The following is a 12,575-nucleotide window of genomic DNA, read 5'->3' as shown; positions in this document are numbered from 1 at the left end:
CCACTTCATTTCTTTGATTTTATTTATTTGTCAGAGAGAGAGTACAAGCAGGGGATCCCCTCTGCGGTCTGGGTCTGGGCTGGTGAGATTCCAGTAGCCACGTACGTACCCCCAGGGGAAGGAGACGTGCTGCTCAGCGGTGCGGCCCGGCAGGGCCCGGAAAGGTCTTACGGGAGCCCAGGTTTGTCTCCCTCCCCCCGAGAGCAGAAGCTCTTCCAGGACAGGAAGCGGGTCTCTTTTTTACTTATGCCTGAATCTCCAGCCCCAAGCCGACTTCTTGGCCAGCTATAGATACATCTTAAATGTTTGTCAGCCTAAGCCTGTAATTTCCCTGTGGCTACAAAATAGGGTTTTTTTTTTTTTTTTTTGGTCCCACCCGGCCCTACCTACAAAATAGGATTCTTGTTTCGCACAATAGCCTTTAAATATTGGAACGCATGTGCCTCTGAGTTTCTTCAACCACTGGAGTGGGTTTCCAGCCCTGTCACATCCCGGTCTGGGGAAACCCCGTGGTTTGTACTGTCCCTCTATCCCGAGGCTGCAAACATGGGTTGGCCGGTTCCGAAGAGAACCGGATTATGGTGCTTTTCATCTCGGGCACTTGAACTGATAGCGGGAGTGGCTCTGCATCACGTCCTGTGCTCGCATCGAGGCTCTACCGCGCACTGACATGGAGTCGGCTACGCATCTGTTCTGTGCCTCCGCGCTCCCTTTTGTCATCTGTAAAAGGGAAACATTTTAGGCTTTCCTGACAGGTTGTCGCTGAGGATTAAATACTTACAAAATGCTTATAATAGTGCATGGCTCAGAGTAACCACTCAAGGGATATTAGCTATCACGACCACTACTACTACCGTTAACGGAGTCCAAAAATACGTGTGTCACACATTTGGCGTGTGCTAAGCTTTCACATGACCCACCTGTAGGTCAAGTCTTCCCATTTTATGCTTATACACCGCTGGTCATTCTGAACTTGTGTAACTCATTATGCTCTTAGTTTTTTTCGATTTCAGGATGCTATGATCTGTCCTTTTCAGCTTAAAATTTGTGATTTAACAGGTGAGTGTTGTGTCAACTGCCCTGGAAGATAGTCAACCCCTTTGGTTTCTTAATGTGTGGCATTCATAGTAAGTGCCCAGAGAATCTTCGTTGACCGAATGAGTGTCTTGAATTTATTGTAAAATACAAACCTGGAAGAGTGGTTTGGTTTGTTAGAGAGATTCTCTCATTTCTAGATGTGGGTGGGGCAGGAATGACGGTAGGAATGGGAAGGTGACAAAAGAGGAAGGGCGGAGGGAGAATGTAATGATGGTGGGGAAAGAAATATCAAAAAGGCACCTCCCTGAATACCTCTCTGATTCTGAAAATCAGGGCTGTCACCACAGGCCTTACCATTTGGAAGCCCAGAAATGGCTTCATTCATTAATTTGGCAGATATTTTTCAGGACCTATAATATGCAAGGCAATGGGCTAGAAGAAATAGGGGTATATTCATACATAAGATAGCCCTTGCCCTCAAAGGAGAGGAGAAAGGATCTGTAAATCAATAGCTCTGCTACAATGTGATGTCATGTCTGGGTGAGGTAGTTACAAACTAAAGGCCACTGGAATGGGGGGCAGCTGTGGTTACCTTTGCTGCCCTTGTAGATTGTATTCCTGGCCTAATTCTTACCTCTCCCTATATCCATGCCTCTTGACACATAATTTTGCATTTCCCTCCCACTGTGAGCGAGGCAAACTACCATCTCTCGACCTTGGATTTGTCCACATGACTTGCTTTAGGCAAGCTGTGAGGCAGAAATGAAGGCCATCCAGTTCCAGACTTAAGCCTAAGGAGCCTTGTGTGTTTCCACTTGCGTCTCTATCATGACTATCAGAACAGGCCCGACACTAGATGCAGAGCCAACAGCCTGCACACAGCTCCACAGTTACCTAGGATCTAATCCCTGTAAGAAACCCCTTACTCTCTATCACTCAGGGCAATCTGCTTTTCTATCAAATTCTCATACAGAAACTGGGTAGCTGTAGGTGGGGTGCTGCCATTAACACAGACCTAAAACACATAGCATTGGTCTGGCAGACGAGTGGCAGATGGATGCTGGCAGGACTTTGGGGAGATGATCAGTATAAACCTCAAAAGCCTGGATGAGGGTGTTAACAGAAACCTAAAGAGGTTCCAAGAAGCCTGTCAAGGAAGGGTCACAGAAGAGAGAGGGAAACATTATTGGAAGCTGAAAGAGATTTTGATTATGAGTTGTATACGAGTTTAACAAAACTCTTAACCTGTGGCAACACAGAAAATAGAAGATGTACCAACAAACGTAATGATCTAGCTAAGACTTCTGGGCAGTGTTGAGGATGACAGCTGGATTTTTCTAGCTGCCTAAAATGACAGAAGAGACGTAATAGAACAACTTATTCCATTTCCAAATGTGATTTGTAGAAAATATAAAGACCCATAAGAGTTTCTTAAGCCAGGATAAGTTTCTCTTGGGGCGCCTGGGTGGCTCAGTCGTTAAGTGTCTGCCTTCAGCTCAGGTCATGATCCCAGGGTCCTGGGATCGAGCCCCACATCGGGCTCCCTGCTTGGCAGGAAGCCTGCTTCTCCCTCTTCCCCCTGCTTGTGTTCCCTCTCTCACTGCCCCTGTCACATAAATAAATAAAATCTTAAAAAAAAATAAAGATCTAAAATCTTAAAAAAAAAAAATCCAGCAGAAGTTTCTCATACTGAGAAATGGCTTCCAGGCAAAGATCAAATCCAAAGTGGGGCTTAAGATTTTCTGTTCCTGAGGCCAGTGGCTCTGCATCTAGTGTCGGGCCTGTTCTGATGGTCACGACAGACACAAGTGGAAACACACAGGGCCCGTTAGGCTCAGGTTTGGAACTGGCACACCTTCATTTCTGCCTCACAGCTTGCCTGAAGCAAATGAAGCGAGTGCTTCCTTCATAGGACATTTCAGACACACAAGGGCCCTCTACAGGTCTTACAGGCATAACCTTGTAGACCCTGTGCAAGGTTTCTAGAATCTCAGGGCTGTCGTTCATCAGCCTCACAGGAAGCGCAGTGTAGAAAAGAGACAGTCTCTCAGGGTTGATTGGGTGGCTCAGTAAGTTAAGCTCTGACTCTTGGTTTCCAGCTCAGGTCTTTATCTCAGGGTTGTGAGTTCAAACTCCACATCGGGCTCCACACCCACCCACTGGGTGTGGAGCCTACTCAAAAAAAAAAAAAAAAGACGGTCTCCAACACTTAGGGATGGCTTTTGTGCAATGGAATGCATTATAAATGGATACTTCAGAATTCCACAGGTTTAAAAAATTTTATCAGTTTCAAAAGGGACTGTATAAAAAGAGGTCTCGGGAGCTCTAATTTCTGTGGGCAAGAAAGCAGGCTGAGAGAATCACTCTGCTGCAAACATGAGCTACCTTTATGGGAAAGGCAGGACTCTAGAGCCACGGTGGACCCCTCGGGGATATGCCCAAGCCCTCACAAAGAACTGGCAGCATGAGGCGGGCGGGACTTCAGAATTGCTATGGACAAGTGACTGGCATATGCTTCTCGTTCCCTTTTTGAACGGGAGTGGTGAGGATGCCTAACAGGTATTTGGGATGAATAGGTCAGGTAGCTTCTCTTCAGTTCACAGGTCTTAAGACTGAGAAATGGTATTTCAAAGACTCTCACCCAAGTGCCTCTCCCACAACTGGACCTGATGAGATGAGCTCCTGGACTCTGAGCTGTTAGAATGGATACGAATTGGAGGTCCTGGGAAAGTAGTTTGTTTTGCATGAGGGATGTGAATTGCCGTGGCCAAATGAACTCCTTCCATCCCACTGCTCTTTTAAAAATGTGACTTAAGTGGGAGTCTTATGTTCCTGCCCTTTGATAAGGCAAGCTTGTGAAGAAATGCTCTAGGGCTGAGGCCAGGTCAGAAATAAAGGGCAATGAAGCTTCTGACACGCTTGCTGGACCATTCCTGTTACAGCCCGTAAGTGGTCACACACAAAAGTCTGTCCTGAGCACGCCATGCTGTGAGGAGCCCTCAAACCCACCCAGAGGCGTTGGCAAGGTCCTGAAACCAAATGAAGGGAGAGATGCCCTGGCCAAACCTCAGGTGCTCTGTTTCCCTGACATCAGAAGCACCCAGCATCTGAATGACCTAAGAGACACACAGCCAAATAACTCAGCTGAATCGTTCCTTCATCAGGACCCACAGAGAAAATGGAGATAATAAATGACCAGTTTTAAGCCGAGTTTGGGGATTTACAATAGCTAACTGAAACACTATGTTTCTGGTAGAACTGCAATTATGAGTAAGTAGAATTTAGATGAGACCAGTTTCATTTTCCATTCACCTGAACCAGAAACAAACATTGGGTAATGAACAAAGTTTACCAAATTTTTATTCCTGTGGAATCTGCAAATATTTCAAATAGACCACTGCTTAAAGGTGTTGAGCTATTTACTACGTTTATTTACACACGTCATTCATTATACTATTAAATATTCAGAAACAGATGACTTCATTTCCTATCCCTACAAACACCACTTACATATAATTATACTTAAAAATAAAGATTACAAACAATAAAACCATGAAATCAATAAAGATGCATGTTCCTTTATGTTTTATTTACCACAAACATTAATAAGTGAATACAGCAAACACTGGAGAAAGGCTTTTTAATAATTTTTGGATGTAAAGCTTAACACTTAAAATTATGCTTGCTCCCCCCCACCCACCCCAATTCAACATGCACTTATTTTTATATATGCTGATCCTAGAGTAGACAATCTCTTTGTAGTTTCGTAAGAGAGTATCCTTACCCTGTAAATTAAAACGATTTCACAAACTATATGTGATCATGGTATAATATCATCATTCATACAGTTCCTCAAGGTGAATACATTCACACAACATTCACATTAAAATCTGTTTTTAAACATCATTTTAATAAGCCAAACCACAAGAACCCAGGTTCTAATTTTAAATGTGTTTATGAAGACTGCTGCTGAGCTCAAAGCATGCAGATATTCATGACCACCTAGATGAAGCTGGATATTGAAATGCCTTCAGTAGGTCCAATGATGCAATTTTTCACTCATCCCAAGTATCTCCATATTTGTTTACTTTGACTAGGAAAAAAGCACAAATAATTGATGATTCCAAATATTAACAAGTGAAAGATACTATTTTACGTTTGCTACTATGATGAAAATTATGTTTCTCTCTCATTTTCAATAAATGCACATGAGAGAAAGGGGCTAGCGAGACTTTTGTGAAGTGAAGGTTGGATATAAATAATGATGTACTCTATCAAAAACTTTACATCAATTATTTTATCCTCATTAACAACCTTATAAACACAATCCCCATCTGAAGGGTGAGAAAACAGATTAGTAACTTGCCCAAGGTACAAGCCTAATAAAGCAAACAGAACCAAAATCTGAACACAAGTCTATTTAGATCCAAAGCATGGACACCTTTACAACTTACCATACTATATATATCATAGAACATACAAAAAAATTACCAGGAAATAAAGAATAATAACAAACATTTGAATTTTGTTTTTCACAAAAAAATATAGTAACAGAAATGATCAAGTCTTCAGGTTGTGGTTAATTCATTCTTCTCCCCCATGAGCTGTAATACTATACAAGAAGGAAATGGTTTCCAATATTCCTGCATTTTACATGAAATTACATTTTGAAATAAGCTCCTCTGTCTTATCTACTCTTTTACTTTCAGCCTCTCTTCTACATGGCCTTCATCTGTGGATCACAACTCTTCAGAAGACTCAAGTATTCATAATGTAAAGGAGCAGTTATCAAAGTACGGACTAGGGACCCCTTCCACGAGAGTCTTTCAAGGGAGTCTGTTTAAGTCAAACTATTTTATTATTATACTAAGATATTATATACCTTTTCCCTCATATTTTGCCTTTTCCCCTAGCTTTCATTCCCTCATGAATATAAGACAGTCTTCTAGAAGCTATATGATGTGTGGTGCCATCATACCCTGATGCCTGATAATATGCTTTTGAAATTTATCAGTCTTAATTTCTAATTTAGGTAAATATCAACAAACATAACCTACACAAACTGAAGCTGAAAACTTAAGTGATACTTTCTGACCAAGTGAATCTACACTGTACTAATGTCAAATTTTTTGTCTAGATTCTAAAATAGAACATTCTAAAAAATCACCCAAACTATAACAGTTTTTCTTTAAGTTATATAAAGCATGCACAAAAAAATCAGCTTTCTTTTTACAAAGAAAAAAGTTATTTCACATACTGTGTCATGTAACAGAACCTCAAGATTGTTCAGTCAAAACCACAAATGTCAAAATCCAGCACGTGCCAAAGATCTACCTAATTTCCTTTTGTTAACCTTTATTATTGAGGCCCAACCAAAACACTTCATATTTGATACATCAGTGCATACTACACTGTGCAGACATATAACAGAAAAGCTTACAAAAATGAGAGAAATGCTACTGCCTGCCCTCATGGAGCTTACAGTCTAAATCCTCAAATTAATTACTGGAACAAAGTACCAGTAAGTCTTTATATATTATAAAATAATGGCCACTGAATGCAAAATGTTTATGCTAAAGGTTTTCTTCTAATGACAAACATTAACAAGTATTTTTTATTACAAATCTATTTGAAAGCTGGATTTTCTTACATTAATAATATGACAGCAATAATATCCATGACTATTATGAAAACAGAATTCTAAATGAAGCAACCACTAACAATTAGAAATAAAATTGGTTCTAAAAGAACAATCATAAAAAATACTCAAAATTTTTGTATTTTTGCATTCTTTGTGGCATAGGACTCTCAAGAAGGTACCAAGGACCTCTTCCTTCTCTTTTTTTTAAGTAATAAATAGAAAACCTTAAAACAATGACACTAAAATTCTTCAAAAAAGACGTCATAAAATTCTACACTGAAATAGGTACAAACTCCTGCTCAAAATGCCTTCTTCCATCAGGGGTAAACTTCTGTGTCAGAAAATTTACTTTGGGTAATGTATAGCTGTTCCAAAAGGAATGAAAACAAGCTGTGATTTTTAAATTTATAATTACAGAGCAAAAGTACTGTTGAAAAAAAGGTCAAACTCCTCTTTTGGAAGTGCCCTAAAAGCTGGTTTATAAAGCATATAACTTCTATTTCAATTTCACAAAACATAAGAAAATCAGTTTCATTCCTCAATCGTGATCCTCTCATTCTGCTTAAAGTGTCATTACAGCCCGTTGCAACCAGACTTGGTTTTAGGCATTTGATGCATCATTTAAAAAACACTTATTAAAAGTCCCAAGGTGATTTCTGATAAGAGAAAACATTCAAATGGATTTATAATTTCTACAACGTTTTAAAACTAATCTCACTGTTTTAATTCATACCACTATTTGGACTTTATTATTTTCTAACACAAAACGGTCTTTGGAACACCTTAGAAAAGGAAAAACTAGTAACTGTGACAGAATTATTCTTTTAAAAAAAATGTTATTTTGGTTAATTGCTTGCAGAACTAAATCACATATTAGTATAGTTAATATTTTTAAATAATGCTGCAGTTTCTGATCCTAAAGAGTAAAGTGATTCAGACTAAACTATCATACCTTCTTTTTTGGGCATTCTTTCCTGCATAGGCCTGACTGAGGGGTCAGTCTTATGTGTTAAAGTTACTTCATATGACTCTCTGTTCTTATTCCTTAATTCCTCATACGTAATATTTTTTCTCTTAGGACTTTCTTCAGGGTTGGGATCAGGTCCTAAAACAACAAACAGTTAATAAATGGTGATAAAAGGATTTGAATAAATCCAAAGCAACTAAATTTTCTAAATGCTTCTTACCTATAATAGAAACAGAATAAAGTAAAAAGTCAAATAACCACCATTCCAAAAGTACTATATTTTCCCCAAGATAATTACAAAATGAAAACTGACTTTCCCTCTTACACTTTTAAGCTTTTATTTCTAAAATTTAAAATCAACATAAAAAAATTAAAAAGTAACTATGGCCAGAAGAATGGATATCATAATATATACCAGTGTAATTTATACTCACTAAAATATTAGTGTTTTACTGGAAAATTATTCACACTGTTTTGTAATTAAAAAGAAGTATATCCTACTAGTAGCAACTGAACAAAATTTGACATCGTATATATTTTACTTAGTAATATTTCCATAGTTGAATGTTCCTATAACCAGAGTCTATATGTGAACAACTATTAAAAAAAAATGTGCCACCTTTATACGTAAACAGAAACACTTGGAAATAGCTGTTGAAAAGTATAAAATATAGCCTTCAATCACCGTATGCATCATTTTTACTTAGGTCTAATGGAGCAATACTGAGGCAGAAAAAAGTGGCAACGATAATTTTGACCAGCCTTTAATCTTTACCTCTCCCAAAGAAAGTCAAAGTAGCAATATGTATCATCAAAGAGTTAAATACTGATGTAAAAATAAGGAAGTGGTTACTCTTACTATTAGATGACAGGAGCAACTATTAAACATAGTTTACAAAATGTATAACCAGCAAAAAAAGTCATATAAATATTTTAAAAGAAATGAACTAATGCTAACATAACATTCAATCAACAACTACTTAACTTAGAAAGTCTTACACCCCACTCCAAAAGTAGTAGTTTTCAAAGAGGTTCTTATATACAAATTGGATACATCACTTTATTAATATAATCATTATCAATTAAGATAATTTTTTTAAAAGCAGTTTTTGTAAGTGGTATTTTGGAATTCTACAGTAAGGTCCCAGTGAATAATCAGAATTTTCAAATCAACATAACTACAACTTTAAATGTTTTCAAGCATAACCTTTTATTTCACTACAAAATATACTGCACTGATACAAAGCAAAAGGCTTTAAATATTAATTTGAATATTAATACTGTTCTTGAAAACTAAGCTTTTGCTAAAAAAGAATGCAAAGAAAAATATTATAACCTTATACTGGGTTTAAAAAGCACTCACATTTCATTATTAATGAGTAATTATTAAACTCATTTCCCTTTACCATAAATGATATTTTTAAAATTCTGAAGGAGACAGTGTATACCAGATTATTAGTTAGGAACCCTAAATTCTCATTCCCACTTTGCCAACAATCTGAATATCCTTGGGCAAATCACTAAACTTCTTTGAATCTTGGTTTTCTCAGTTGTGAAATACAGACATTTAACTAGATGATCTATCTTTAAAGTTCCTTCCAGGTCTAATACTTTTTCTCACTGAAAAGAAAATACTTCTTTGTTCCAAAATTCTGTGACAAATAATGGAAACATAAATCAGAAGATTAGGGAGAATTTTTTCCACTTATAAAGCCCAATGAAAATATTCTGCATTGTGTAGGGAGAGCATGATTTACTACTTTGGGAAGGTTATAAAGAGCTGGAAGGAATAAAATATAAAACAGCAATGACTTAAATCTAACTGTAATACACTATCTATGATAAGTCTAACAGCAATGAAAGAGTACTTTCTACTTTGAAAGATTAATAACTCTTTCAATTCCTAGTAAAAGAAAGCAGAACCAAATAGGGCAAACAGGACTTTAACAAAAGGAGAGAACGTCCTGGTAAGGGGGGACAGCAGCTAGGGCAAAGCAGAGGCCACAACTGGCCCACGTGGAGAGTAGTCAAAGAGTGGCAAGCTTGATTTAGAGAAGGGACTGAGAAAGCAGAGCAATGGATGGATAGATGGCTGCACCTCAAGGACATAAAATATATTAAAATATGGGCCTTGCTGTAGTCTGTGGACAGATACCAAAGGGCTTTTTTTGTCTGTCTGCTGTTATTTGGAAAAGGAATTGTACAACATAGCATGGAATTTTTTTTCTTTTTTTAAAGATTCTATTTATATTTGGCAGAGAGAGACATAGCGAGAGAGGGAACACAAGCAGGGGGAATGGGAGAGGAAGAAGCAAGCTTCCCGCTGAGCAGGGAGCCCGATGTGGGGCTCGATCCCAGGACACTGGGATCATGACCTGAGCCAAAGGCAGACACTTAACGAATGAGTCACCCAGGCGCCCCAGCATGGAATTTTCTAATGCAAATGGAAGGAAGGATGAAAGTCATTACAAGGAAAGAAGTCATGCATGGCCAGAATACAAGTAGAATGGATCTGAACTTGAGAGGCTAGGAAAATGAGAGATGCAGTGAGAACTAAGAAGAGATGCCTTTGAAGATAAATACTTAACCACTCTCTCCTAACCTGCCCACCTCCTTCCCTCTCTGACTACTTGGGAGGTCTTTGTTTCCAAACATTGGGGGGGGTGTGGAGTCAAGACTCTCAACACCTTTCATCCACTTAAGAATGTCTTTAATTATTTTAACTTCCATTCGCTCCTGTTTCTTCTTTTCCAAAATGTTAATACTCACCGCCCCCACCCCAACTTGCTCTAAAGCAATGCTGTCCAGTATCACTTTCTGTAAGGATGAGAATGTTTTGTATTTGCACATTCCAACAGAGTAGCCACTAGCACACGCGGCTACTGAACAAGTGAAATGCTACAAAGAAACTGAGGAACTGAATTTTCAATGATTTAATTTTAATTAATTTAAATGGCCACAAATACAGTTAGTGGCTACTTTATGTTCTAACCTACCTAGAAACCCTTCTACAACCTCTGCAACATTACTTGACCTATAATCAACTTCTCCCCTTCCCACTGTTTCCCCTCCCTCCCTTTAACCTACACATAGATCCAAATCTCTCCCATCTCAAGCAACAAAAATGTTCCTTTAACCTTATTTGTTTCTCATAGTTACTGGCTTATGGTATTTACATTAAAGCAAACGTTTTCAAAGAATACTCTATCCAAAATCCCTTATCTAAAACTGTGTAGTCAGAAATGTTTCAAAATTCAGTTTCTCAGATTTTAGAAAGATGTCATAGTATATAGCTCGTTAATATATTACTTAATATAAAAAATGTATTACTTAATATCATACATTCGGAGGTTTGAAGAAGCAGTGCATAAACAAACATTAATATTCTGTACAACAAAATGCAGGAAAAATCATATTAAGATTATAAATAGACTATGCCAGTTTAGGTCTCAGAGTGTGAAAGGAGTTAAGTCAGATTTCATCACCAGTTTAACTATAAAAAAAGCTTTGTAGGGATAGCTGACTGGCTCAATCGGTAAGGGTGTGTGACTCTTGATCCTGGGGTCATGCAGTCAAGCCCATGTCAGAAAAATTGGTAATAAAAAAATTTTTTTAAATAAAGCTTTGTGGTTATCAAAGTTTTTTTGGATTTTAGGGTTTTTAGATAAGGAACTGCAAACCTGTACTTCCTAATTCTTCACTTTTCACCACAAATTAGATTGAAAAAATGAAAGAAGGAAATGAGCAACTGTTAAGAGCCTATGACTTGTAAGGCATTACCTCTGATTATTTCATCTCATTCCCAAAGTTCTTTAAGAGAGGTATTATCTCCATCACAGAGATCAAGAAGCTGAAGGGATCACAAAGTTACTTGCCTAAAGTCACATAGCTAGCAAATGTCAATCATTCAAATCCAGGCCTTAATCCAAAGTTGGTGTTGTTTCACTTACATTCTGCGATCTTCAAAGCTAGTATTTACACAAACTTCACAAAGCATTTTCACATGGATTTTCTCACTTGACAAGAGTTCTGTAAGGCAGGTAATTATTATTTTTCTCACATTACAGACAAAGAAGCTGAAAGCCTTTAAGACCAGCCTAACAAGTGTAACCTCTCTGAAGCCTCCCCGTGGCCCAATTTACCACTTCTTTGCAATGATCACTAAACTTTTAGTATTTTTGATTAATGGGATATATTAGTAATTTTTCCTTCTATTTCTGTATCTTCTAACAGTCTAAGGGAGTTTCTCAAGGACAAGAACCAGGTCTTATTCATCTCTACTTCTTCCATACCTAGCTGAGTGCCTGACACCTACTGGACGTCAAAAAATGTTGAATGAATGAAGAAACAGATGAACAAACATGCTGAGTGTAGGCTGATGGTGGAACATACAGGTGATATCCAGCAGAAAAGGTCATCAAATAAAGTTTATACATACGTTGGACCATATAATGCTGAAACTCATTTCAAGAGAAGTTTCTACCTTGGGCAATATGATCAGTAATACCAGTGGGAGTAGATTCATTCATAGAAGCACTAAATGGAATTGGCTCATAATGAGGAAGCATCTCTTTTTCTATGTTGTCTGCGGCTGGAGACGTCACAAAAGATGAATGACCACCCAAATTTGAGTCATATTTTGACTTCTGAGAATAGTGCCTGTAAATCATATTGTATAAGAAATACAAATTATTGCCTACACCCTAAAAAAAAATGTGTTACGGTATGAAAACTAGTTATCTTACTTTCTAAAGGAATGATGTAATTTTTACATGGTTATCTAGAACAGTAAAATGAAGTCTGTCTCTCTCTGCCACAAAAACCTTAAAAATAAGTTTTAACCCATTTATGCAACTTAAAAACAACCACTCTTAATACAGAAATGTGTATCTAATTTTCTAATTCCTAAACTTCATATTTTTTTAAAAA

The 12,575-nt window shown here is 37.7% G+C and overlaps 1 protein-coding gene across 11 annotated transcripts in view; it reads right to left on the bottom strand.

Moving 5' to 3' along the window:
- Positions 1 to 4,448: 4,448 nt before the first annotated feature.
- The window catches only part of OCIAD1 (OCIA domain containing 1), a 28,128-nt gene continuing 20,001 nt past the window's right edge, over positions 4,449 to 12,575 (bottom strand). For 9 of the 11 annotated variants that reach the window (XM_027597714.2, XM_027597725.2, XM_027597719.2 and 6 more), the window contains 3 exons: positions 12,130 to 12,305; positions 7,632 to 7,784; positions 4,449 to 5,131 (listed from right to left, as the gene is read on the bottom strand). In XM_027597714.2, coding sequence (XP_027453515.1) covers positions 5,094 to 5,131; positions 7,632 to 7,784; positions 12,130 to 12,305 — 367 coding nt within the window. In that variant the 3' untranslated portion in view covers positions 4,449 to 5,093. Of the gene's footprint in view, positions 5,132 to 7,631; positions 7,785 to 12,084; positions 12,306 to 12,575 lie in introns of all 11 variants that reach the window. The other 2 variants (XM_027597724.2, XM_027597723.2) reach the window with 2 other exon arrangements.

This window comes from Zalophus californianus, chromosome 2 (genome assembly GCF_009762305.2).
Source record: "Zalophus californianus isolate mZalCal1 chromosome 2, mZalCal1.pri.v2, whole genome shotgun sequence".
In the NCBI taxonomy this organism is placed as follows: Eukaryota; Metazoa; Chordata; class Mammalia; order Carnivora; family Otariidae; genus Zalophus; species Zalophus californianus.
This window is presented reverse-complemented; position numbering and strand designations above follow the sequence as displayed.